The 27,364-nt window shown below is 36.6% G+C and overlaps 1 protein-coding gene and 1 pseudogene across 5 annotated transcripts in view; one reads left to right on the top strand and one right to left on the bottom strand.

Annotated features, from left to right (window-relative positions):
* RYR2 (ryanodine receptor 2) overlaps positions 1–27,364 on the top strand; it is a 726,942-nt gene that overhangs the window by 428,862 nt on the left and 270,716 nt on the right. For all 5 annotated transcript variants that reach the window (XM_038533815.1, XM_038533818.1, XM_038533817.1 and 2 more), the window contains 3 exons: positions 1,901–1,984; positions 17,562–17,721; positions 21,142–21,289. In XM_038533815.1, the coding sequence (XP_038389743.1) occupies positions 1,901–1,984; positions 17,562–17,721; positions 21,142–21,289 (392 nt within the window). The remainder of the gene's footprint in view (positions 1–1,900; positions 1,985–17,561; positions 17,722–21,141; positions 21,290–27,364) is intronic.
* Positions 24,209–24,308, bottom strand: LOC119871682 (annotated as a pseudogene).

Below are 27,364 nucleotides of genomic sequence, written 5' to 3'. Positions count from 1 at the left end.
CTGATACAAGATTCATAAACCTAAGAGACATGCTAAGTTGAAAAAGTGTGGCACAAAAGATCCTGTATTGTATGATTCTTTTTATATAAAATGTTCAGAAAAAGCAAATCTGTAGAGACAAAACATAGATTAGTGGTGGCATGGGGGAGTGTAGAGTTGGAATGAGGAATGACTACGAATAGACATGAGGAATGTGATGGGGTGAAATATTCTAAGAATGGATTGCAGTGATGATTACAGAACTTGGTAAGCTTATTAAAACAATAATAAATTAACCCTTTATAAGTACACTTCTGACCAGACAGCTTCCAATTATGCCTTTCTGAGCATAACCCTCAATGACTTGTCTGTTGTCCATCCACATAGTGTAATTCCCTCTGTGTGGCATTCCAGACCCTCCCTTAATGTATGGTCAAGGTTCTCTATTCATTATAGTCAGAAGATTTCTCAGGCATATGCTTGGAGATTTAGTTGTCTGAATTTAAGATAAATCCTAATATAATTGTCATCCTGAGTTCCATCATGGCTGGGTGTGGTAACCTCCCTGATGATTTTATAGTCCTCTACTAAGTATCTCTTTGCCCAAAAGGCCCTGAATTATAATTAACTGCTGTATTCCCCACCAGGTAAGCTTATCCCCCAAATTTAGCACAGAGCCTGGTGCTAGTGATATGCAACAGATATTTATTGAATAGATGAATGAATGAAAGCAAAAAAACTTCTTGTTCCCTGGACAGTGTTTGAAAAAGTATAACCTGTGTTTGTTCTTTGAATCTGTTTTCTACTCTTCTGTTTCTGATTGTCTCATTTTAATTGGCACATTCTTTAGGTAATTTTATACCTTCAGTCAATTCTTGATCTATTTATTCATAGTTACGCAGTTAAACGCCTGAAGGATAATTTCACGGGGTCATCTTAATTTTGCCATGTATAACCTAAAATTTAACTTGATTACAGTGTATGTGTGCATGTGCACAGTTCTATTCACCTATACCACCCATCTGTCTGTCTCCAGATTTTCATTTTTAAGATATTGCGAAGGGTAAGTGAATTGTAGATACTTGCCACATTCATACTAGAACTGACTCGACCCTAGAAATTCTGTAATCCAAAAAGGATAAGCCACTGTATGTTATCCTGTTGAGATAGAAAAAAACACTCATTGTCTTGGATGCTAAAGTTATGTTGTTCCATGTAAACCTGGAAGACTCTAAAGGTTGAGTTCTGCATGTGGATTATAAGGATCTTTTCTTGGGAAAATCAATAAAAGCTCATTCAGGGGAGGTAAAAAATATAGAGTATCTTAAAAATAATGAATAAATTGTTTCCGGCAAACAGGGACCCTGCTATGTTTTTTGAAAATGAGACTTATTTCCAACTAATGGAATACTTCAGAGCTGTTTAAAAATAAACCAGCTTTATATGAAAGAGTTACAGGGTAAAGTCAAGATAGAAAATTGCAGAGCGTGGTCTCTTGAATGTACCCATTGTGTAAAAGGGAATTTGTGTAGTGTTTCTTTTTTCCCCCCAAAAGGGAAAACTACACATGCATGTGTGTGCACTCACACACCCACATGTTAGTATTTGTAAAGACTGGGCAGGATATTCAAGAATTGATAGCAATCAATGCCTTTCGGGAAAGAAGCAGGACTATAGGGAGGGAATTGGAGAAAGACTTACTATTCAATATATTGCTTTTTGTGATATTTCAGTTTTCAATGACTTGCTTATTACTCAAAAGTAAATAATCTATAAATAATATTTTCCCTTTGCTCTAAAAACGGTTTCTACTCTGCTTTCTAGGTGGACTGTTCTGCCTAATTCCCATCTGCTATTATATTGGGTTATTTTGGACACAGAGAAGGAGTTCTTGCAATTTATCTCTGGTTTTGTCTTCCAGGACTTTGCTGGCATTAGGATGTCATGTGGGCATTTCAGATGAACATGCTGAAGAAAAGGTGAAAAAAATGAAGCTGCCCAAGAAGTAAGTTGAATGTCTAAGCAACACTAAACAGTCTATGCATTGGTTTAGTGCATCCAAGTAACTCTTAATGGAAAACTAGATGACTTGCTCGGAGAGGAAGCAAAGCTCAGAAAATATTTGGTAGTACGCTATAAAATGTATGTTATTTTCCCTGTGTGCAGGTGTGTCTGAATACCCCTGTGCCCATATCCCTAACTGTTATGTCTGGCTTTCCACTTTGCACCAAGATATTTTATAATGTAATTTGAGTTTTTAAAGATGTATTTATTTATCTGAGAGAGAGAAAGTGCAAACACGCATGGAAGTGGGAGGAAGGGGCAACAGAGAGGGAGAGAGAGAATCAAGTAGATTCCATGCTCAGCATGGTGCCTGACACAGAGCTCAGTCTCATGACCCTGAGATCATGACCTGAGCTGAAACCAAGAGTCAGATGCTTAACCAAGTGACCCACTCAGGCGCTCCTAATTTAATTTACTTTTTATCAAAAGAAAATATTTTAGGAATAATTACAAAGTTTGGTACTATTACTTCCATTTTAAGATGAGTAAATTGAGGCAATGAATGCCCTGTGGGTGATTTTGCCTGCTGGAGGATAGCCTCTTTCTGTGATCCAATTTAACTTCTCAAAACTTCAGCTTTCTCAGCTGCTAACAGGTGATGCCTTTTCATAGGGAAATTTGGAGTATTAAATGAGCAACTGCTCAACAAATGATTGCTGTTTCATGTTGTTATTTTTGTTTTATTTTAATTTCTGAGGCCTCTGCATTGTAGATAGCTGGTCTGGACATGTGTAAAATAATACCATGAGGATAAAGCGAAGCAGTCACCTCATAATCTCCATTAATCACCCTGGCCTCAAGTTATCCCTGATAAAAATAAAATCAAAATAGAAACAGTGAGCTTGCTATGCAGATACCAATTCAGGCAAGTCCTCTAGTTCAGCAAATACTCAGGTATTCCATTAAAAAAAAGATGTGTAAAAGCTGTTATTACCTAACACATTTTTAGTTTCTAAAAGTTTTCTTTAAAAATTTGAGCACTTTCATTGGATGCTGTTTTATGGCATCTTCACTAATTTACATTTTGAAATGACACTTCTTGTTAATTTTGAGTGTCACTAATAAAAGTATATCCAGAGTGATTAGGCATGTGCCATCATCTATTGAGAAACTATATATGAACATTGATAACATATTTTTGCATCATTTTGTTTTTCTCTTTGAATTGTGTTTCTAATCCATTTCCTTCACAAAATGTTACACTATTAAAATATATTTTGAGTGATCACCCTGTCATACTTCTTTATAACCAAATGTAAATATAAATTGGATTTTTTTGTTTGTTTTCTGTGATCATAGTAAATGTTGAAATTTTTCTTTTGAGCTATTATAATTATTTTTGGTATTCAAGTATTCAACATAAATTCATTTTTTGATAAAAATCAGTGTAAAAAAGTAAGATTTTATTGGAAATAGTACATAATGAAATGGATTCAGTTATTCTTTTTCCATTTATATCATATATCCATGTATAAATATTTATTCATAAAAAAGAGACAAGTTCTGGGTCATTTGCATCATTTGTTGACATAAGTAATTTTTTCTTAAAAAATAATTCAAAGAAAAATATCTGTTGAAAGAAAGAAAGAAAAAATATCAGTTCAGTGAACCAAAACTTTGTAGTCGTTCATCCTCAGAAAGCATGTTTAATGACCGCTCACTCATGTGCTTCCTTGTTCAGTTTGTTTTTAAAGCAAAAAATTAGAAACCATCTTACTTGGAATATAATTTCTTATCCTCTTATTGAAGTCACTCACTGTTTTTTGGTAATTATATATCATAAGGCATTATTAAGATGACAAACAACAAAAACTTGTAGTTATATCTGTACTTTCACTTAAAGATACTGTACTTGCAACTTGATGTATGCAAGGATACAAAGATGAAAATGTTAATTTCAGATTACCTTTGCCAGCATAATATATTTAAGAAATTATTATTATTACATGCAATGTAAATGTGTGTGTGTATCTTGTCAAAACTTTGGGGCAAAGTAGTCATCTGAAAAGTAGGAAAAAAAAACTGTGATTCCAACTGTACAACATTATGGAAGAGGCAACACTGTGGAGTCAGTAAAAATATTAGTGGTTGCCAGGGGTTGGGAGGTAGGAAGAGATGAAAAGGCAGAGCACAGAGGATTTTTAGGGCAGTGAGAGTATTTTGTATGACACTATAATGACTATCTAATGTCATTATACATTTATCTAAACCCATGGAATGTAAACTAGGGACTTTGGATGATAATGGTGTCTCAATGAAGGTTCATCAGTTGTAACAAATGTACCACTTGCTTGAAGAATGTTGATAATAGGGAAAAGCTGTATGTGTGGAGGCAGGAAAGTCTCTGTATCTTCCTCTCAGTTCTGCTGTGAACATAAAAATGCTCCAGCAAATAGTTTTAAAAAACAAAACAAAACAAAAACCTCCTGGGGCCAGAATTTAGCTTATTCAATTCATTGAATTCATTTGCAGTAAAACCTAATTGATAAAGCCAGTTTTCACTGTTAAATCAATTTAAACAAAATTTGTCAGAAAAAGTCAGGCTTTTTTTTTTTTTTTTCTGTTGAAATAGGGGTTAATATATGTTTCTATGATAGCCGTCTCAATTCTGGTCTCTAAATCTAAGATAAATAGAAACCAATCGATTAATTAATGAATACATAGGACACAAGGTTTGCAATAAGTTAGTCTTGTTGAGGAATGAATTAAAGTCCTCTGCCTTCATAATTTTTTACTGATGGCTTTTCTTTATGTTGCTTTTAGTAGTTCTGCATTATTTGAAAATAGATGGGGAAATGGACAGATATCATTAAATGAAAACTCTTCACACCTGCTGGCAGTCTGTACTACATCTAAATTTTCCATGAGATACAATTTTATTATTTTTTGGCAAAAATTAAGAAATTTGATAATAACAAAAACTGATGTGGATGCAGATCCACACAAGTCTAAAAGGTTTGAGTGTTTTTACAATCATTTTTAAAGCTATTTGGCATCATTGTATAAAAGTAAACATTTGCACATCTTGCTACCCAGTGGTCTCACTCCTAGAGATAAACCCTAGAAATAGTCCACACCAACAAACATGAAAGCTCTTGTTTTTAGAAATATTTGTAATAGCATAAAAATAAGGGAGAGGAATAGGAGAAATATTATTCATCAGGAAGATGGATTAAGTTGGATGTAATAACATTATAAAAATATGAATTTTAGTCATAAATGGCAACGTAGATGAAACTAAAAAATAATGTTGAGGATGAATAAAAATATATCCCACAAGGCTAAAATATACCACCATTTTTTGAGACTGAAAAACAAGCAAAACATACTTAAATAGATTTATATTTATATGTACATATGTATATGTTAATGTGTATATATGAGGAGTACACATATATATTGGTGTTAATAATATTCTAATTCTCAGCATGGTGGTGGATTAATGGTACCAGAGGGGAGGCGGATGGGGGGAATGGGTTAATTAGGTAATGGGGATTAAGGATTGCACTTGTGATGAGCACCGGGTGGTGTATGGAAGTATTGAATCACTATATTGTACACCTGAAACTAAATATTACACTGTATGTTAACTGGGATTTAAATAAAATTTAAAAAGAAGTTAGAACATAGAAATATTGAAAATAATGAGAACATGATGTACCCAAGCAACATTACTCAAAAGGAGACTGTAGTTTCCTTCTTATCCATTGTCCTGTATAAGACAAAATAGCTCTGAAAGCAAAATTAAGAGAAGGTCACTGCACAAAGGTTAAAAAACAAAACAAAACAACCCAAGCATTATGCTATAACAACTCATGTATGAACCAAGTAAAATAGCTTCAAAAAGTCAAAATATTAATAGATTTTCTGAAATAAATTGACAAATATACAATTATAGTGATAATTCATAACACAACTCTCAGAAACTGCTGTGTGTAATGTTAGTGAAGATTAATAAAAGTTTAAACCCCTGTAAAGTAAAATAGTGGCATATGTAGAACACTGTACAGAAGGGACATATGTAAAATTTAGCATCTATGACATGAGGACATTGACAACATAAAGATCACATTCACTCAATCACAAGGAGTAACAGCAAAAACCAAAAAATTCTATATAAAGTAACAACATTTAGAAACATCAAAGTGTAGTTTGAAATAACTAGTGGATCAAATGTATCATCATGAAAATTTTAAAAACATAAGAATGGAAAAGGAAAAGGCTATCAAAACATATGAATTGCTCATATAAAGCAATGCTTGGAAGAAAGCATATGTTCATAAGAAGGAAGAATAAAACCTCTGGAAAGATTGATAAAGGAAAAAAGATTTCTTTTTGCAATTTTAATGATATTTCAGTAGAACTAGCAAAATGTATAAATTTATGCCAAAGTTTCCTAAGTTAAATGATATGGATGTTGTATAGACCAACACCAAAATTGAGTCAAGAAGGAAGAAAATGTTATTAGAGTTATAGTTATTAAAGGAAATGCCTTAGTTTAAAATTATCCCACTGCACTCAGAACTATTTTATAAAATGTTTTACTTATAAGCATATGAACTCTTAGGAAGCAGTAGTCTGAGAAAACCTTCTTAACCTGATAAAAGGCCAACAACAACCAATCTATAAGATAAAGCCCAAAAGTTTTTCCTTTAGGATTCAGGAATGAGATAGTGTAAGTCACTAGTACCTGATATATTCACACAGCCAATGCAATGAGACAAGAAAAAAAGTATGAGTTTTGGAAAGGAAGAAAACAAACTGTCATCAACAGCAGGTAATATTACATGGAAAACTCAGACGCATCTATAGAGTTATTTGTTAGCAATAAATTCAGTAATATTGCTGCATCTTTTAAAATACCATTGAGATATCATGTACAAATGTAAAAAGAAATAAATTCTTTAATATCTAATACAGATGAAAAACCTAGTAATAAATATAATAGAAGAGGAATAGACCTCTGTGACTATGCACTCAATAGAGACCAGGCTTTATTACAATGCCCCTAGTTTCTAAAATGCCTACTACATGAGTGACATCAGCAACATGACTCAGAAGATGTTCCTCCTTTTTGTCCCCCTTTTTAATCAACAAATTAGACATCCATACATAAACAAGAGCATCTTTGTGGAGGTTTCCAGATTTTGCACCTTACTCCAAGGGACCCAAGATCTTACCACTGCAGATCTTAGGAGACAGACAAACTCCAGAAACTGTGGAACCTGTTTAGTGGGTGAAACTGGCTGGAGCCCTGTTGTGGCTATTGGGCAAGAATTAGGTGAGTGCTGAACTGAGCAGGCACTCACCAACCACAGAGGACTTGCAGAAATCCAGTCTTCCAAAAGGCAGATGCCAACACATTGTTGAAGAAAAAAGAAAAAGGAAAATATGAGTTTATTTTAAGTGAAAGTGGTATGAGAAACTTTCTAGGCACTGCCCTACCTCCAAAAAGGAGGCTTTTGGAGCTGATTTATCAGTACAGGTAACCTCTCCTGTAGGCAAAGAGGCAGATGGGGAGAGAGGATTCAGCTTCCTCAGTTGGCAGGATGCAGCTAGAGAAACCCATTTCTGTCCACCAGCACCCAGAGTACTAGGATGGGATCTTTGTCATGGGAGCTTAGTGAGGATTTGGGGAAAGAGGTAGATAAGAATTTCAGTCTTGAATCTGTTCAGCAGAAAATCCAGCCACAAGCCTTTGATAATGACATGTCCTATCCCATCTTCCTACCAAATCCGTGGACATCCCCAACATTTAACCAAGTGTTAAACCCATACTTCCCCCTACTCTTCCCACTAGCTGTGTGTGTGCTCCTGAATTTGTCCAGAAAGGCAAGCCTGAGGAGATGGGGAACATGCCCAGAAAACAGGCCACACTTCGTGGGCAAGGGAAAAACTACAAACTTGAAATATAGCAACCCCTCTGGAGATTTAAAAAAAAAAAAAAAAAAAAAAAGAGGTCTCTAATAACTTGCCTAGCAAACTGTAAGAACTAGAGAAGACACAGAGCTAATTATGAGGCTCTTGGCTACTTCAAATGCAAAAGCAAAAATACATACCTGAAAGTAACATGAAACATCAAGGAAATATGGCATCACAAAAAGAAAATAATTCTCAGCAACCAAGTTCAAAGGCAAAGAACATTACAACCCAATAAAGAATTCAAATAGCTATTATGAAGAAATTCAACAAGTTCCAAGAAAACTCAGGCAATCCAGTGAAATCAGGAATAAATTTAATGAACAGAAGGAGCTCTTTATCAAAATGATTGATATTCTAAAAAGGAACTGAATGAAAATACTGGACCTGAAGAATTCAGTGAATGAGATGAAGAATATAGAGGAGAACATCTGTCTCAGGAAAAATCAGGTGGAGGAAGAATAGTGGCTTGGAGGATACAAATATAGAATTAATACAGTTAAGAGGACTGGAAACTAAGTTTAAAGAGTGAACAAAGCCTTAAAAAACTCTCAGAGTCTGTCAGAAAAGTAAATATCTGAATGATTAGGCCCTGGGAGGAGAAGGGGATGAGTTTATTTAAAGAAATATTAGCCAACAACTTCCCAAACCAGGAGAAAGACTTGGATGTTCAAGTCCATGAAGCTAACAGCATACCCTGTTATCTCAGTGTAAAAAGACCTTCTCCAAGACACAATTTGATGAAACTGTCAAAAATCAACCATAAAGAATCTCGAAGCCAGGGACAAAAGGAAGGAACTGACAAAGGAACCGCATTAGGCCATCAGATTTCTCAACAGAAATTCTGACAGACCAGGAGAGAGTGGAATAATGTATTTAAAGTGTTGAAATATAAAAATTGCCAGCCAAGAATACCCAGTCTGGCAAAGTTATCCTTTAGATGTGAAAGAGAAATAAAGACTTTCCTAGACAAAAGCTGAGGGAATTCACTGCCTCTAGACCTGCCTTACAAGAAATGCTGAAAGGAAATCTTCAAGCTGAATTGGCAAGATGCTAAACCAGGAATATAGCAGCATATGAAAGCTCACAGCACATTGGAAATGGAGAAAAATCAAATAATCAGACTTAACGAAATGAAACTCTATGTTCGGATGGTGTGTTAACCATGCAACTCCAATATGGAAGTCAAAGTAGAAGAGTAATAGGAAGTATAGCTCCTAGGGTGCCTAGGTGGCTCAGTCAGGTTGAGTGTCTGATTCTTGGTATCAGCTCAGGTCATGATCTCAGGGCTGTGAGGTCAAGTGCCACATTGGCCTCCCCACTCAGTGTGGAGTCTCTCTGCCGCTCCCCACACTCATGTGCTCTTTCTAAATAAAAATATTTTTAAAAACCTATACTCTAAATCATTAATGAATGCATGACCCAAAAAGAGGTAAATTGTAACATCAATAATATGTGAGAGGGCAGAAGAGGAGCCTTTAATAGATGTTTGAAGATATTACCATCAGCCTAAAATGGAATGTTTCATCTATAAGACATTTATGTAAATTTACAAGGTAACCACAAAGCAGACCCCTAGAGTGGACCTGCAAAAGACAAAGGGAAACAGAGTGTACCTCCATGGAGTATAATCAGTGTACAAAAGTTGGCATAAACAGAGGGGGGAGGGGAATGCATTGGAAATACGGAAGGACCAGACAGCAATGAATGAGATGGCATTACTAAGTTCTTACATATCGAATTAACTCAAAATGTACATGGATTATATTTCCCAATCAAAAGGCACAGTGTGACTGGATAGGAAAAAAACCCCTGCATACTGCCTACAAGAGCCCCATTTCAGATTGAAGGATACTTGTACACTCAAAGTGTTGTTTGAATTATGTTCTGCATTTCCTGTTTGAAAATAGACTATTTGAATATAGTTTTTTCTTATGTATAATACATATCATTTCATTAAAAATTCTTAACCACTTTTATGGAATGTGTGATTCTTTGTAGTTCTTTTCTCCCTTTTTTCTTATTCTTCCTCAACACAAATAAGCAGGCAATTGAAGAGTGTAACCTATTATCATCAATTTATAAATTCACAAACCTTCCCACATTTATTGTAAAGTTCTTGAACCACTGCATAGTTTGATGAACACAAAGTCCATTCACTATAGGGACAAAGAAAAAATGCAGCAGAAAAGAATTCTCTCAGAGCTTGTGATCACCGATTTCTAATATGCCTGAGTAATTGAGATTTAAAAACAAAACTATAGATTTAAATGAAAAGAAAATCCTTGTCTGAATGCCAGTGCCATTTCTTAAAACTTTTTTTTAGCACTTATCTATGTTACTAAGTCAGCACAGAACATAATAGTGTTCTGTGGTTGCTTGTACATATCACTGGGAAATAAAAGTGTTGAATTATGAATTAGTAGTGTTTAGAATTGTCTGAGAGGTCTTTAAATCCAGTGATAAATTCCCTCTGTACCCTTCTTACTATTAATGCTATGAAGGCTGGGTAGTGATGGGTTGTAGAGGGGTTAAGTGGGGATATTGGGGCACCTAATGGCTAAGAATGATATTCTCAATGCATATACATATATATAAATGACTTTCTGAGATGAAGGCTTGGATGCTTGAATGTGTAGGCCCATGAGATGTGTGTGTGTGTGTGTGTGTGTGTGTGTATACACATATATACACAGTTTATATAGACATAACATATGTACTAAATTCAATTTATGTAAATATTTACCTAAGTAAAAGATAGTGTTACAAATACAGTTGGGTTTTTTCTTTAATGATGAAGTACTGTGATTACAAAGGCAAAAAAAAAACGACAGGTTTATATACTCTGTTTATGTGTAATGAGTAAATTTCACAAACCATAAATTTAAAAATGTGCTACTATATAATGTTTTTTATTTTCTCTGATCCAGTTTAATTTCATATTCAAGCCTAATGGACTTTGCACCAGAATAAAGCTTAGTGTTAGAAACTTAATCCTAGGGCAGCCCGGGTGGCCCAGCAGTTTAGTGCTGACTTCAGCCCGGGGTGTGATCCTGGAGACCCGGGATCGAGTCCCACGTCAGGCTCCCTGCATGGAGCCTGCTTCTCCCTCTGCCTGTCTCTCTCTCTCTCTCTCTCTGTCATGAATAAATAAATAAAATCTTAAAAAAAAAAAAAAAAGAAACTTAATCCTAGACTGTTCAGTGCCATCTTTTGAAATTGATGTTTTCAGTATTGATTCTCACCTTTAAGTTGTGATTCAAATGTCCTCTTGTCAAAGCAATCTTTCCTAACCTCTGTAAGATTATTTCCCCATTTGATAAAAAAATAAAATGCAATAAAATTGCTCCCTATTTAAAATTTTACCTTTCCCCATGCCTCTTTTCTACTTTTCCCCCCCACAGCACTTACATCTTCTAACATAGTATTGTTCTATATTTACTTTGTTTATTGCCTGATTCTGCATCAGAACATAATCCTGTAGACTTTTTTGTCCATGTTATTGTATGATCTATCATTAGTTCCTAGAATAGGGCCTAATACATTCTACCACTGAATGAATATTTGTTGTTGAATTTGAATTCACTGTCTACCTCCCTCTTACCACTGGGGCTACCTGTATTTGAGACATCTACCTGATGAGGAGGAGACATTGGATCCACAGTATACCTATTTGATTTTGCTGTCATGACTGAATTATGTCCAAAAAAAACGGGAGCTGGACAAAAGTTAAAGCCATAAAGGCAAATTTTATTCAAGAACTGTTGTAATAGGGGAAAAGAGACCTCTGTATCAAACTGGACTCCATTCTGAATCCAGCAAGTACAAGTAGGGATTCATAGCCAAGGAGGTTGGGGACAATGGGTAGAAGATTACTAATAGGGGAGACATCAAGGAGGAGGGAGATTGTGCAAAACCAGCTTGATAGGATTCTTGCTGAAGGCTGACCTACCTGGTGATAAGATATCCAGAGTGGGAGGTGGGAAATGTGATCAGATACCAAGGGTGGAGGATTTTCATTAAACTGATCCAGTAGGATTCTTGCTAAAATGGAACTAATTGGAACAAGGACACAGTCCAAGATCAGAGTGTGTCTGAAAGAGGGCTCAGAAACATGACTCTAGTTGGTCAGAGGAAAGTGCCTTTGTCAATTATCTTCATTCATCGCTGCTGGCATCTCATGGGGTGCCTGTTTTCACCACTGGTCTTTGGTGATGAGTCTACACAGTCGGTTTCTTCTTCTCATTTGTATGAGTACTCCAGGTCACTGCTCTTCTTTTAGCTCTCTTTAAGACTATGTAGAGAGTGCCAGAAACCTAACAATACCCTCTCCAGCAATTTGGAGATTGTAGTTTGTTAGTGGAGGGAATGGGGACGTCTGTCTATCAGCCTAGACTTGGTTGGCTGCCACTTCTATTTTTCTGAAGTTGTTCTCTGCAAGGAAGGGCTTGTGTGTGGGAGACTCATCAGTATGCTCTGGGAAGCAAGACAGAAGTTCACCTTGGCCCTGGGAATCTACCTTGTCTCTACCTGGGTAAGTGTTGGGGAGCTCCAGCTTCCTGCTATGCTCTCAAATCTCTCTGGGCAGGAGAAGGAATTTTTATCTGGTTTTCATTAGGTCTCTTGCTTTTTTGATATTCAAAAGCATAATTTTTAATATCAAAAGGGCTTTTATCTAAAAGACCATTGTCTCTGCAGAGAATCTTCAAAGCCTATTTTAAAAATCCAAAAGCCAAGAGTGGCTTTCTTTGGTCTCTCTCTTGAGATGACCCCTTCTTGCTGCATTGGATACCTTGTGGTTTTGTTTCAAAGGAGCTGTAGGGTAGCAGAAAGCCTTGAAGTAAAAAGAAATTGATAAAAAAAAAGGAATTGGGTGGGGCAGGGGAGGCCTCCCAGGCATATCATCATATTATATTTACTTAAAAACAAAAAAGTGAAACAGTAGAAAAAATATATCCCTTGTCTGATTCCTTTCTCATTTCTACATTGAAATGAATTTCCCTGTATTTGTTTTCTGGTGAAGGTTTTTGAATTATCTCTCTCTTCTGTCTGTGGAAATGTCAGCCCAGTATGCATTTTTAATAGATGTGCTTCCAGCAAAACTTGTCCTTAATATCTCTGGTGTGCAGCCATCTGAGATTTTCCCATTTGTTCCAGGGAACTTGAAGGGCTGATTTGGTTTTGGAATTTACACCTAACATCCACTGAACTTGGACATAATCTTTTCATGTTTACTGCACATCTTTCACAGCATAATGACTTCCAAGCTTCATTTAACCTGATTCCTGCTAAACAAGTCAGTTTGAGAGGTGGGAAAGGCTAGAAAAAAGGGCTTTCCTGCCTAGCGGTTTTGGTGTTCTGCCCTATTTTTTATTACACCACTTTAATTGCCCCTTTAGTGATATTATATTGAACATGTTGTTTCAAAGGCTCATTTAGAATACCTGCTTAGGAAAAACGGTGGGAACGAGGTACGAAACGAAATTGCTACTCAACATGACAGCTCATCAGTGGAGCCAAGCGCTATCAATTTTTTGATGCAGATAAAGCTGGCAGTTTGCCAGTTATGTTTTATTTTTTCCAGGCAAAAAATGTATTTTAAAAAAGAAACTGAAGCCCAGTATATATAGCTTATTAATCTTAGTGTTTTATTTTAATTATGGACTATATGCTACATCAAAATAAATTGAGAGCCAGTAACTGCAAAGGAATTTTGATGCCTTGGAAAGTGAGTATATTGATTGTATTTATTTAGTTCCATATATATTTCTCATAAGCTAAACTTCAGAATGATTGATGGAATGGGAACTTTGCATATTCAGGGAAAGGAAGTTGAAAGGATACCTAGTGAACAGATAGATTGCAGGAAAAAGAGATCTAGTGACTGATTCTAGTAGAATTTTCCCAGAAAGCTCAAGGAGGTAGTAAGTAACACATTGACGTTTTTATTTTATTTATTTATTTATTTATTTATTTATTTATTTATTTATTTATTTATTTTAAATTTTTATTTATTTATTTATGATAGTCACACAGAGAGAGAGAGGCAGAGACACGGGCAGAGGGAGAAGCAGGCTCCACGCACCGGGAGCCCGACATGGGATTCGATCCTGGGTCTCCAGGATCGCACCCTGGGCCGAAGGCAGGCGCTAAACCGCTGCGCCACCCAGGGATCCCCACATTGATGTTTTTAACATGAGCTATATGTATTTGGTGCTAATATAATTACTAATGATAGGACTTTTCCCTATGATTTGGGCTATGAAATTCTACTTCCCAAGAATTGGTACAGCAGTCTTGCTTTTCTTTTCAATTTCTGGAAATTAATCTGAAACTTTACTTAAAACCCCTTAGCTTCCAAGGCTTATGTCAATCACATTTTACTCAAAAGCTTTTCTTTTTGTTCTTTTTTAACCACAAAAAGATAATATTTCCTATTAATAGTCGATCTTTATTTACCTCATGAAATTATATTAGTAAGGTGAAATGGACATTATTTGCCAAAATAATGCTCTCATTTATGCTCTTTAAAAAAAATTCTATTTTGATATAATGGATTGACTCTTACTTTGTCAACATGTACTACAAACAGCAAAGAGTTTTATAAATCATTGTTGATACTGATTCATATTCGTTAGGTATTTGTGATGTCAGCATTTTTATCAAATACAGTAGGTTGGGATGCCTGGGTGGCTCAGCCAGTGAAGCGTCTGCCTTTGACTCAGGTTGTGATCCTGGGGTCCTGAGGTCAAGCCCCACATCGGGCTCCCTGCTCTGTGAGGAGCCTACTTCTCCCTCTCCCTCCACCTGCCACTCTCCCACTTGTGCACACTCTCTGTCAAGTGAATAAATAAAATCTTTTTAAAAATACGATAGGTTTAACTCTATGAATTTCAAGAATATTTGTATTTACTATAGATGATTTGAAATACAACACTATGGAAATAAGGTTCAGGTGAAATGGGAGTTAGTAATTTACTTAATGGGATGGGATTATTAGCCATTTGCAAGAATCACTTGAAACTTCTAATCCTTTCTTGTACAGGGTTATGAAGAAGAGTAAAATGAATTGCTGTCTACATCTGAAAATGAGCATGAACTACATTAATTCTTGTGCTGTTTTAAATCAGCAAATGCAAATATGGGTTTTCATTGTGACCACAGATTAAGGCAACTGTAGTAGATATTCCACGTAGGAAGGGGAAATTTTAAAAAATCAGGAGAAACATATTATGTCTTATATTATTCAGCTTTATACATTAGGAGAACTTATCGATAATGTTTGACTTGGAAGGACCTCGTTCTCATCCTCTACTTCTCAAATATATCCCCTACCCCCCCACCCCATTCCATATGAGATATTGCTGGGAAATGTACTGTTAGAATTGGTTGCCAGAGAGGATTTTTACTTTTTTCAACATATTTACCATTAATATGGCTTAGGCTCTAAATAATTTTTTCATAGATCAGTTTCAAAACTCTGTCCTGTGTGTCTCCTCTGTGACAGCTGGGAGAGCTCAGGGCCATTGGAAAATTGGAGAAGAAAGAATTGTGTGCTGTTGGGCTACCCCGTGCTGGGCTGTTGTGAGGAAGCTAGCTTGATCATCTGTTGGTGCATTAGAAATATATTGGGAGCTCTTTCTTGAAGAAAATATTCTCTGAATGAGAACTTGTATATGGGCTGTACTTACAGTTTGTAGATTTATCTATTTATAATCAGAATTCCATACCATACAATGATTTGTATGAGCAGTTAAAAAAATCCCATGTGGTTTCTTTATTAAGAAAATAAAGATGGGATCCCTGGGTGGCGCAGCGGTTTGGCGCCTGCCTTTGGCCCAGGGCGCGATCCTGGAGACCCGGGATCGAATCCCACATCGGGCTCCCGGTGCATGGAGCCTGCTTCTCCCTCTGCCTGTGTCTCTGCCTCTCTCTCTCTCTCTCTCTCTCTCTGTGACTATCATAAATAAATAAAAAAAAAAATTAAAAAAAGAAAGAAAAAATATTGTTAATAACTGAAACATACAGAGTTCTGATTTAAAACAGAACAAAATTTCTCATGTATAAATGTAGCTTGGAATGTAAATTGAATGACATAAGGCCATAATTAGCCATAATTGTTAAAATTGCCAGACTAATCTAATCCCCTTAAACAAAACATTTCTAATACTTTTGTCTATAGATAAATTATTTATAAAATATGAGATGTCTTACAATGAAATAGGAGTAACTAAGGCAATCTCAGCTTTATTCATGCTTAAAAATTATTTATTGCCATAACACATCAATTCATTCAACATATCTTTATTGAATGCCTACCAGGAATCAGGCACTATTCCTGGTTTTGTGGATAGCAAGGAACAAAGCAGACAAACTCCCTGCTGTAAAGAAGCTTACCTGGTCATTCTACTAGCCATAGCCCAGAATACTTCAAAGAATAAAGATAACATAGTTTTATTTCTGCATTTTCTCATGTTCTGTTAATTTTTTTTTAACTGCGTAATTAGCTGGCAAATTTTCTTTGTACAAAGGAGAATCTTTGAGATGAAGATGCATGTACCTTTATATTAATTTGGTATATAAAGTTAATTCTTTCAAAAGCTATGGATGGAAGGGCTGTTTATCTGCCATGCGTGGTTTTGAGTATAATGGCAGTTAGAAAAATGGATTAGAAACAGATCCTGACCTCAAGGCATGGTTGATTATAAGGAGTGTAACAATGACACTCCTTATAGAAGAGTGTCTTCTATAGAATAGAAGAGAAGCAGCTGTAAAATAGGCTTTGTTCGAATCTCAGTAGTTAAATAGAATGAGTTGACTCTGTGTGTGTGTGGGAGGGGGCGAGGAGCAGAGCAGTATTATTGCCTTAATAGGTACATGTTGAAAATTTTGTATTTTCAATTTTATATTTCTTCCAGAAGATGAAAACTTAACACTTGTTTTAGTACTTTCTCTCAGAAAGTTCAGAATTTCAGAATATGGAAGTAGTCTCTGGTAAGAGTTAGTTAAAATCCAGGCCTTAATAATATTTTAGATGATTATGTACCTGGGATATCCTACTTTCTATCTTATCCAGAGACTCCCTAAATTATATAACTAGGAAAGGCAAGTAGGAAAATAACTTATAAATGCATTAAAGTCTCCCTATGGCATAATGAACAGCTAGTATCTGTAAGGACCCACAGATTTATTAAACACATAAATATACAAATTAAGATAATGTTTAAAAGTTGAAGAAAATGAGAACAGAAAGAGAACTCCATCAGATGTTTCTACTGGTAACCATTATTTTGGTTTGTACTATAAAAAAGCCTCAATAGTTTGGAATTCAGTAAGTCCTTCTCACCTTTTAGAGGTAGGTAAGTTGTCTCATTTTTTGTTTTAGTGGCATAAAATTGAAGACCACGATCATGTGGCCTTTCTACCTAATGAGTTATTAGCTAAACTGAAGGGTTCCCAGCTTGCTGACCAGTGGTAACCACTTTGGTTTAAGGAACACTTAGAAGTAGGTAGGGCCATAAAAAGACTGATACAGGGATTTTTAAGCCTTGACTTTTTTGGAAAGGCCAATTATATACTTCTTTTATTTTGCTTTGTAGTTACCAGCTGACAAGTGGGTATAAGCCTGCCCCAATGGACCTGAGCTTTATCAAACTCACCCCATCTCAGGAAGCAATGGTGGACAAGTTGGCAGAAAATGCTCATAATGTATGGGCCCGAGATCGAATCCGGCAGGGCTGGACTTACGGCATCCAACAGGTACAGGGGAATGTAGCTTTATGGCCTGGAGGCTGAGATTTACTTAAGTGGTAATCAGCATAATTCCTAACAGGAGAGATTAAATAATGACTGGGTTGAAACTCACATGCATATCTTAATGTATATATATATGCTAACGCACCTGTTCTGTGCTGGGCTCAGGAAGTCAGATGACCATAACCCTGAGTGTGAACAGGAGGTACCAGTGAATTTTAACCAGGACAGTGATTTATAACTTGGTTTTGTGGCATTTCTCTCTCTGAGATGGTATTTAAGGAGAAACTTTTGAAATATGAGAAGATTGAGATAAAATAGTAATAAAAGAGGTCCACTGTTCCTCCTTCAAAACTCCTGGGGCCAGATGAATGTCAGAATCCAGATATCTTTCGGTGTCCAGGATGGTGATATGGTGATATATTACATATTTCTTAGCACCCTCCACAGTAAATTACTATTTGTTAGGCACAGCATAGGCATGATAATACCAAGAGGGATAAATAAAGACTATAAAACAGGCTTGCATCAATTCAGATCATGTTTTACCAACTGAGATTTTGTTCAACTTAGTAAAGGATGAGTTTTCTTAGGTTTCTGGATTTCAGAGTCATGGATCTCTCTATTCATGGTGGTGCGCTTGTTGTGGGAGTGACTAAGTCATGGAGCACATCCCAAGGCAGCAGAGCAGAAGGCCCAAGAGCAAATTTGAGCCTTGCCTCTTAGTTACCAGGTGACCTTGGGCAGGCTACTTAAATTCTCTGCACTACTTGGGGACACCTGGGTGGCTTAGGGGTTGATCGCCTGCCTTTGTCCCAGGTTTTGATCCTGGAGTCCCGAGATTGAGTCCTGCATTGGGCCCCCTGCATGGAGCCTGCTTCTCCCTCTGCCTGTGTCTCTGCCTCTCTCTCTCTCTCTCTCATAAATAAATAAAATCTTAAAAAAAAATTATCTGCACCACTGTTTCCTCATCAGTAAGTGATTTCACTTCATTATATAACTTACATATGAGAAAGGCTTCCAGCAGTACTGGCCCCTACCAAATAAATACATCAGGTGGTTTGCTCTTCAATACCATGTCTAGAGTTTTACTCATATTCTCTTTAACTCTGACAACACTTCTGTGAGGGAGGAATCATTTCGATTCCCAGTTCACATATGGTGTACAGGGAGGCTTCACGGGAACAGTTTGCCCAGTGCTACACAGCTAGCAGGTGGCAGACCCTGCTTGGGCCTTCTGACTCCAGAGCCAACATTCTTCGCTTCCTTGTTGCAGTACATCTTGACAGCTCAGTTTGGGCTGCCTTTACTTAAAATTTTTCAGGAATAAAATGTTTTCTCACTTACAGGCTTAGCCTATTGTTTAGGATCTAGCCTAAACATTGGTTTGAAAAAGTGAGTTTTGAAAATCCTTCTAAGCCAGTGACTTTTTGGCATTAGAAAGGCTAAAGGAAACTTGAAGAACCTTGATTTACCTCATAAAATATATTTTTATGTTGAATTAAGCTGGTTGTAATTGATGTGAATGTCAACACTAAATCTGCTTAAGCATTTTGTGTGTGTGTGTGTGTGCGTGAGAGACAGAGAGACACAGAGACACACAGAGACAGAGAGAACCTAAACCTTATAACCATGTACCCAAGAGGGATCAGGGCCCCACACTGGCTCTCTGCAAAAGGAGGGCTAACTTGCTGTGAAGTCCATGTAGCTCTATTAGACAAACCAGGATTTCCGGGAGTCCTTCTCTTCAGGTGGGGGCGGGGGGTGTGCTTCCTGTGTATATGGTTCCTCATAAAAGCACAGGCTTTTTGAGCCTACCAGAACTTTCATTTGGATAATTTCCCCACTCTTTCTCTCAGGCTCCATCTTGCTTCCACCATATTCCCCACTGGCATAAGCATATTTGCCAGATTCTGTATGAGTGCTGTCTTGAATTTTTCATCACCTTCTTGTTGACATAATTTAGTTTAGAACGTCATTGAAAGTCCTTGAGAGCAGTTTACTTGGCTTACTACTTCTCTGTCCCTCTAGCTCTGCTGCTTTCAAACATGAGTGTGCATCGGATCCCCTGGGGAGCACCTTTTAACAGATTCTCAGGACACCATCTTTAGAGAGTATGATTTTTTTTTTAAGATTTCATTTATTTATTCATGAGAGACATAGAGAGAGAGAGAGGCAGAGACACAGGCAGAGGGAGACGCAGGCTCCACGCAGGGAGCCCGACGTGAGACTCCATCCCAGGTCTCCAGGATCATGCCCTGGGCCGAAGGCGGAGCTAAACCGCTGAGCCACCCAGGCTGCCCTAGAGAGTATGATTCATTCAAGGCTTCAGACTTTCTGTAGAGGAAAAGTTTGGAGGCAAAAACCACTTTAGAAGAGAGGGCTGCTGGGTGATGTGTCTGGCACCTGTGTGTACTGTTTACACTGTTGGTTTACTTAGGGTGGCTTTGTAGTGGTGCTCCCCACCAAGCAATCTAGGTGATCTGGACTCCAGCCTGTCAGTCCATGCTCATGTATTCAGGAGCAGGTATTTAGTACAGATTTGCTAGAGAGACAGGAAAATATAGGAGGGAAAGCTTTCCTTGCTCCTAGTCACCCAGAACAAAGCCAGTCTACCATGTAGCATATTTGTTTTGAGGTTTGGAAGGATCCACAGCCTCCTCATTCTTCATTGTGCTCAAGTTAACCTGAGATTTGAGAATGCTTCCTGAAAAATGGAAAGTCTGACAAAATCTGCAGCAGAGTTTCAGAGAATCGATGGAAAGAAGTGATTTCTTTTGCCAGGCTAGTAGGAGAGCCAGATCTCATGCTTTGCCAACAGCAGTCTCATCACATTTTAAACCTGGAGCCTCGTTTGTAATAACCAAATTGTGAGTTTTGTACGTACTTCAGTGCTTTTGCTATTAACTGGTTTCACAGGTTGGTGGAGTCACCCTAATGCATAGTGTTCAGGCTAGTTGAGTTCATAGAATGGTTGTAACACTGGGTTTTTCTGAGAGAGGGCCTGCAGCCATAAGTTGTTTGTAGACTAAAATCACTGAGAGGTGACCAGTGATCACTTGGCTCTTCTTGTAACAAAGACTTGTCTGTCAACTGTACAAGGAAATTCTGTGTTCTCTAAATTAGTCCATTGCCCTGTGATCCTGGCAGATGGACGGTGGTGGAAATGATCCTTCCAGTTGGCGTTTGTTATTTTATTGTTTTTACTTTTTTCTTCTCCTGGGGAGGGCCTGCAGTTACTCATTTGATTCAGTCTTTTATATTGCTAGGGGTTCAGTAACTTCCTTAACCTGAGAAGACCAAGGGTGTGGGGGAGCAGCTTTTATCTCAGGGGCTTTACTTTCTGTTGTATTTGGCAGCTGTCTCATTTCCAGAATGATTGCTTTAGTACTGCTTTGATGACCAACACCTTTTCTCTTCCTGTAGGATGTAAAGAACAGAAGAAACCCTCGCCTGGTTCCCTACACTCTTCTAGATGACCGCACCAAGAAATCCAATAAAGACAGCCTCCGTGAAGCTGTTCGCACGCTGCTGGGGTATGGCTACAACCTGGAAGCACCAGATCAGGATCATGGTATTTTGGTTTTCCTTTCTTCCTCTCAGGTTGCAAAATTGTGTAGTAGTTCTTCAAAGCCAAATAATTGACTCAAAGTGGGAAGTACAAAATTAAGTCCTTCAAGATGTCATCTAGTTTGTAACTTAAGCCAGTGGTTCAGAGCATTTTTTTTCCTCAAGTACACTTGAGGGATTAAACCCATCTCTCAGAAGAGTGTCTCACCACCTGTGATTCTGCCCAGGGACAAAACTAGTTTACCTTCCCAAAGAGTCTGAGGTGAGCAGTGGAACTCTGATATTGCCCCCTCCCCCGATCTCCCAGCTATCCTTAAGAAGAGCTGGCTTAGTTGTTTATGGGAATAAACCTATAGCTAGTGTCTATGAATCTTCATTATTGATACTCCTACCTGTAGGCAATATTAACTAATTAGTGCAACATTTTAGTTGCATGTTAGTGAACATGTTAGATTAGACATTCAATAAATATGTATGGAAGAAATGGATTTTCAGAGGTTTTATGAAGAACACATTTCCCTTAAATCATACCTTTTAAGAATATGATTTAAAATATCAATTCCTTTATCCTTTGCCTGAAGTTTCAATTGATATAAATATCCATATTTTTAAAATGACCGAGTGAAATAAACAATGTGTGTTTCCTTATAGTGCCTATACTTTTTTTGGTAGAAAGTTTTATTTATTTATTTTTTTTTTTGGTAGAAAGTTTTAAACAGTGTATTCTCAATATTCTCTAGTGAGTAATATTTTCAGTGTTTCTTGATAGAAATCCAGACTGTAGGGACACCCGGGTGGCTCAATGGTTGAGCATCTGCCTTTGGCTCAGGTTATGATTCTGGGATCCTGGGATCAAATCTGACATCAGGCTCCACATGGGGAGCCTGCTTCTCCCTCTGCCTAAGTCTCTGCCTCTCTCTCTGTGTGTCTCTCATGAAAAAATAAATAAGATCTAAAAAAAAAAAAAAAAAAAAAAAAGAAACCCAGACTGTAAGTTGTAAGAGTAGCTAATGTTTATATAGTGCTTATCATGTGCAACAAGTATTTCTAAGACTTTCACAATTACGTAATCCTCACAGTAGTCACGCGATGGGGATGGTCCATGCAATATGCTCATTTTATAGATTAGGAACCTGAGATTCTAAGACTTCTCTGAATGGAAAGCCATGTACTATGTTGTAGATGCAGAATCCCATCCCCAGGCATTCTGACTCCAAATTTCAGTCCCTGGAGTTGATTCAGTATGTAGTTACATCTTAGTGGCTCTTAGTGTAGATACTGAATCTTTACATTTGTTGCAAATAAAATTAGATATTCTCTTGATAACAATAATATTCACAATCATGATGTAACTCCTTATTTTATCTTGAAGTCAGTTTCATAACAACATATCTGGTAGGCCCTCATTAACCAGATGCTACTATGAAAGGAACCAGGAGGATGCCTGTCTTAATGACTGTCGTCCACATGAAAGGTGGAATGGAAGTAAATATTACAAGGTTCCTAAGCTAAGACAACAATTGAAAACAGTTCTGCGAATGTCTGGTATGCAATATGCCCTTAAAGCTAATTGCTTCTTTTTTTATGATACATTTAAATTGAAGTGTAATTTACATACCATAAAATACATAGCTCTTCACTGTTCAGTTTGGTGAATTTTGATAGTTAAATACACAAAAGGTACCACCACCCAAAACAACAGGGGGAACATATTTTTCATTATAAAAAGTTCCCTCCTATCTCCAACAAAATAACCACTTTCTAAATTTTGTTATCACAGATTAATTTTGCCTTTTCTTATACTTTGCTTATAAATGTAATCAATATTATATATTTTGTCTACGTACTTTTGTTCCACATGTTTTTGTGATCATATATGTTTTTATATGTGTCATAGAATTATTGAGTGGTATTCTATTCTAATAAACCATCCTTTTTTTAATCCATTCTTCTGTTGATGAAGATTTGGATTATTTCCAGTTGTTGGCTATTATGAGTAAAACTGCTATGAACACTTGCAGACAGTCTTTGTGTAGACTTACACTTTTCATTTCTCTTGGGTAAATATGTAAGTAAAACTACTGAGCCACAGTGTTACGGGATTGCAGGGTTCTTGTCTCATGGAGTCGAAGAATCAATCTTGTGGACATGAAAGGATGGAATGAAGTGAAAGTTTATTAAGTGACGGTGAGAACAGAAAGGAAAGAGAAAGCTCTCTAGAGTGAGAAGGGTCCTGAATTGAGTTGTCACTGAGGGTTTTTAGGGCTGCTCCTTTATTGAAAACTTGACCAGGGAGCTTTTGATTTTGAGATTCTTGTGCTATCTTGGTTTGAGCAAGCACTATTGATAACACTGTTAATGACTGATATCTCTGAGATTTGGTCATTTTTTGTGATTACACTGTTGCTAACAACAACAACAAAATCCCACCGAGCCAGGTGTTCTGGACTAAGAGGATAAACTGGCTAAGTGCTTTTGCCCATCAGGAATAGTTTCAGAGCCTAGTCAGGGGCTCCCCTGCCTCTCCTGGCCTATACCTTAACTCTTTCCTTACTTTATAAGAAGATTCCAAATGGTTGTACAAACTTATTTTATTCCCATGACCAGTGTAGAAGGGTGCCAGTTGCTCCCACATCTTGGTCAAGAATTGATAGTGAATCTTTCTGATTTTAACAATTCTGGTAGATGCCAAATGGATCTTTCAGTTTTAATCCTCATGCTCTTCTTGAATAATAACGTTGAAGTTTTTTTCTTGTGGTTATTGGTATATGTGTTTTTTCAAAACTATATCCATTTAAAAAATTGCATTGTTTTGTTTTCTTTTTATTGAATTGTAAGTATATGTAATTGTAAGCATCTATCTATACATACATAAAACTTTTCTGGATATAAAGATTATGTCAGATATGGGAAACAACTCCTCACAGTTTATGGATTGTGCTTTCATTTTCTCCTTGCACAGGGACCATGCTAATCTTCTCTGTATCATTCCAATTTAGTATAAGTGCTGCTGAAGCAAACACTGTGCTTTCATTTTCTCAATGAGATCTTTCAGAGAGCAGAACATTCTCAATTTTGATGAAGTCCATTCATGATTTTTTCCCTTAATAGTTGTACGTTTTATGTCCTGAAAAAAATCTTTGCTTATGCAAAAAACAAAGATTTTCTTATGTACTTTCTTCTTAAGTTTTATTATTTTACTTTTCGGGTAGGTCTATAATCTAATTTGAGTTGAGTTTTGTTTATAATGAGAGACTAAGGCCAAGGTTCATTTTTGTCCAGGTGGATATCCAGCTGTCTCAGCACTATTTATTGGAACAAATTATCCTTTCCCACCAAATTACCTTTGTCAAATATCTCTTGACCATTGGGTTTTATTGATATATACATTTATCTTTTTTTTTCATTTTACATTTTTTTATTGTTTTGTTTATTTATTCATGAGAGACACAGAGAATGAGAGAGGCAGAGACAGAGCCAGAGGGAGAAGCAAGCTCCCTGCAGGAAGCTTGATGTGGAACTCGATCCATCCCAGGACCCCAGGATCATGACCTGAGCCAAAGGCAGATGCTCAACCACTGAGCCACCCAGGTGCTTAAGGATATATCTATCCTTAAGTCAGTACCACACTATTGTCTTTATTATTGTTACCATATAACGAATCTTAAAATCAGGTAAGGTAGGTTTTCTAATTTCTTCTGTGAGAGGTTTTTCAGTCTCAGGGCTCCTTGGGTGGCTCAGTGGTTGAGCGTCTGATTTGGCTCAGGTCATGATCCCAGGGTCCCTGGATGGAGTCTCACATCGGGCTTCCTGCAGGGAACCTGCTTCTCCTTCTGCCTATGTCTCTGCCTCTCTCTGTTGTCTCTCATGAATAAATAAATATCTTTTTTTAAAAAAAGAGGTTTTTCAGTCCCCCCTTTTCTTTGCATATCTTTATACATTTTAGAATCTACTCAGTTTAGTTTTGATGGGATTACAGTTGGCTTTGTAAATCAGTTGGAGAGAATTGACATTTTAACAATACTTAGTCGACCAGTTCATGAATGTGACGTATCCTTCCATTTATTTTTTTTTCCTTCCATTTATTTTGGTCCTCTTTAGTTTGTCTCCTACTTTTAGAGTAGAGGGCTTGCCCATTACTTTGTAGAGGTATCTGATATTTTGGAAACTATCATAAATGGATTAGTTTTCATTTCATTTCATCTTCCAGTTATTCACTGTGAATATGAGAAACACAATTAGTATATGTATATGGTTATTACAGCCTGTGGTCTGGCAGAATTTATCTTACATTTTTTTCTCTTTTTTTTTCATGTCTAAAGTTTATAGGATTCTCTACTTACATAGCCATGATGTCTCTCTGCTTCTCCCTACAAAAAAAGTTTTAATTTTTCCTTTATAATTACCTTTCTTGTTAGTTGACTTACTGAATTGGTAAAGACTTGCAGTGTTTAAGAGAAGTAGTGAGAGAGGTTATCCTACTTTGTTCCCAGTCTTAAAAAAAAAAGTCCTAACATTTCACCATGAAGTATGATGTTAACTGTGGGTCTAGAAGCCGTTTATCACAGTGAAGAAATTCCTTTTTCTTTCTAGTTTGTTAGGAGCTTTTATCATGAATAGGATGTTGAATGTTGAATTTTGTCAAATACTTTTTTTTGCCATTTTTAGATGATTTTGTATTCTTTTCCTTTATTCTAATATTATGAATAACATTGATTTTTGATTGTTAGATCAAGTTTGCATTTCTTGTATAACTCTACCTGGTCATAGTGTATTTTCCTCTTCTATATATAGCTGGATTCTGTTGGCTATTTTGTGAAGGATTTTTGCATGTATAGCATAAGGAATACTGTCTTGTAACTTCCTTTTCTTGCAACATCTCTTTGTCAGTTTTTGATAAGAGCGTAGTCCTGGATACATGATAAGTTAGGAAATCCCCTTGTTTTCTAAATTTGGGTTAGTTTTGTATTATTTCTTACTTAAATGTCTTATAGAATTTATCATTAAAACCATATGAGCCTAGGGGTGCCTGGGTGGGTCAATGGTTGAGCATCTGCCTTTGGCTCAGGGCGTGATCATAGGGTCTTGGGATCGAGTCCCACATTGGGCTCCTTGGGTGGAGCCTGCTTCTCCCTCTGCCTGTGCCTCTGCCTCTCTGTCTCTCAGGAATAAATAAATAAAATCTTTTAAAAAATCAGCCTACAGTTTATCTTTTAGGAGAGATATTTAATTATAAGTTCAAATTCTTTAATTTGAAAATTTTAAGATATTTAATTTTCTATTTCTTCTTATGTCAGTTTTGATAAGTTATACTTTATCAGTACAGTAATTTCAGTTAAATTGCCATATTTGGAGCACCTGGGTGGTTTAATCAGTTAAGCATCTGCTTTTAGCTCAGGTCATGATCCAGGGTCCTTGAATTGAGCTCTGTATTAGGCTCCCTGCTCAGCAAGGAGTCTGCTTCTCCCTTTTTCTCTGCCCTTCTTTGCTTGTGTACTCTCTCACACTCACTCTCTCTCTCTCTCTCTCAAATAAGTAAATAAAATTAAAAAAAATAATTGCCATATTTATGGGCATCAAGTTCTAACATCCTATTATCCTTTTGATATTCATAAAGTCTATAGTGACACCTCTTTTTATTCTTGGTGTTTTTTTTTTTTAAATTGTCAGTCTTCTTAGGATTTATTGACTTCATAGATCATTCAAAGAGTGAATCGGTCTTTTTTTAAAATTTTATTTATTTACTTATTTATTTATTTATTTATTTATTTATTTAATTTATTTTTGGGTTTTTTTTGTGAATCAGTCTTAAATGTTTTTTTGGCTATTTAAAAAAATTTATTTATTTTTAATTTGTTTTCCCACCAGTCATGGATTATGAGTCAATTCTCATCATCATGAGTGGCTGCATCTCATGTTTCCTTTGGGAAATGACACTGTTGAGTGTCTGTGGCATCCACTGGGGAACATCAGTCTTTGTTCAGTCTTAGACCTTCTGGCTTCACAGCTCCCTGAGCCCTCTTTGAAGTGACCTACTAAAAGTAATTTTTAATGAACAACTGGATATTTCAGATATATA

Source organism: Canis lupus, chromosome 4 (assembly GCF_011100685.1).
Source record: "Canis lupus familiaris isolate Mischka breed German Shepherd chromosome 4, alternate assembly UU_Cfam_GSD_1.0, whole genome shotgun sequence".
Taxonomy (NCBI): Eukaryota; Metazoa; Chordata; class Mammalia; order Carnivora; family Canidae; genus Canis; species Canis lupus.
Note: the sequence above shows the minus strand (reverse complement) of the source record. Positions and strands in the feature narration are given on the sequence as shown.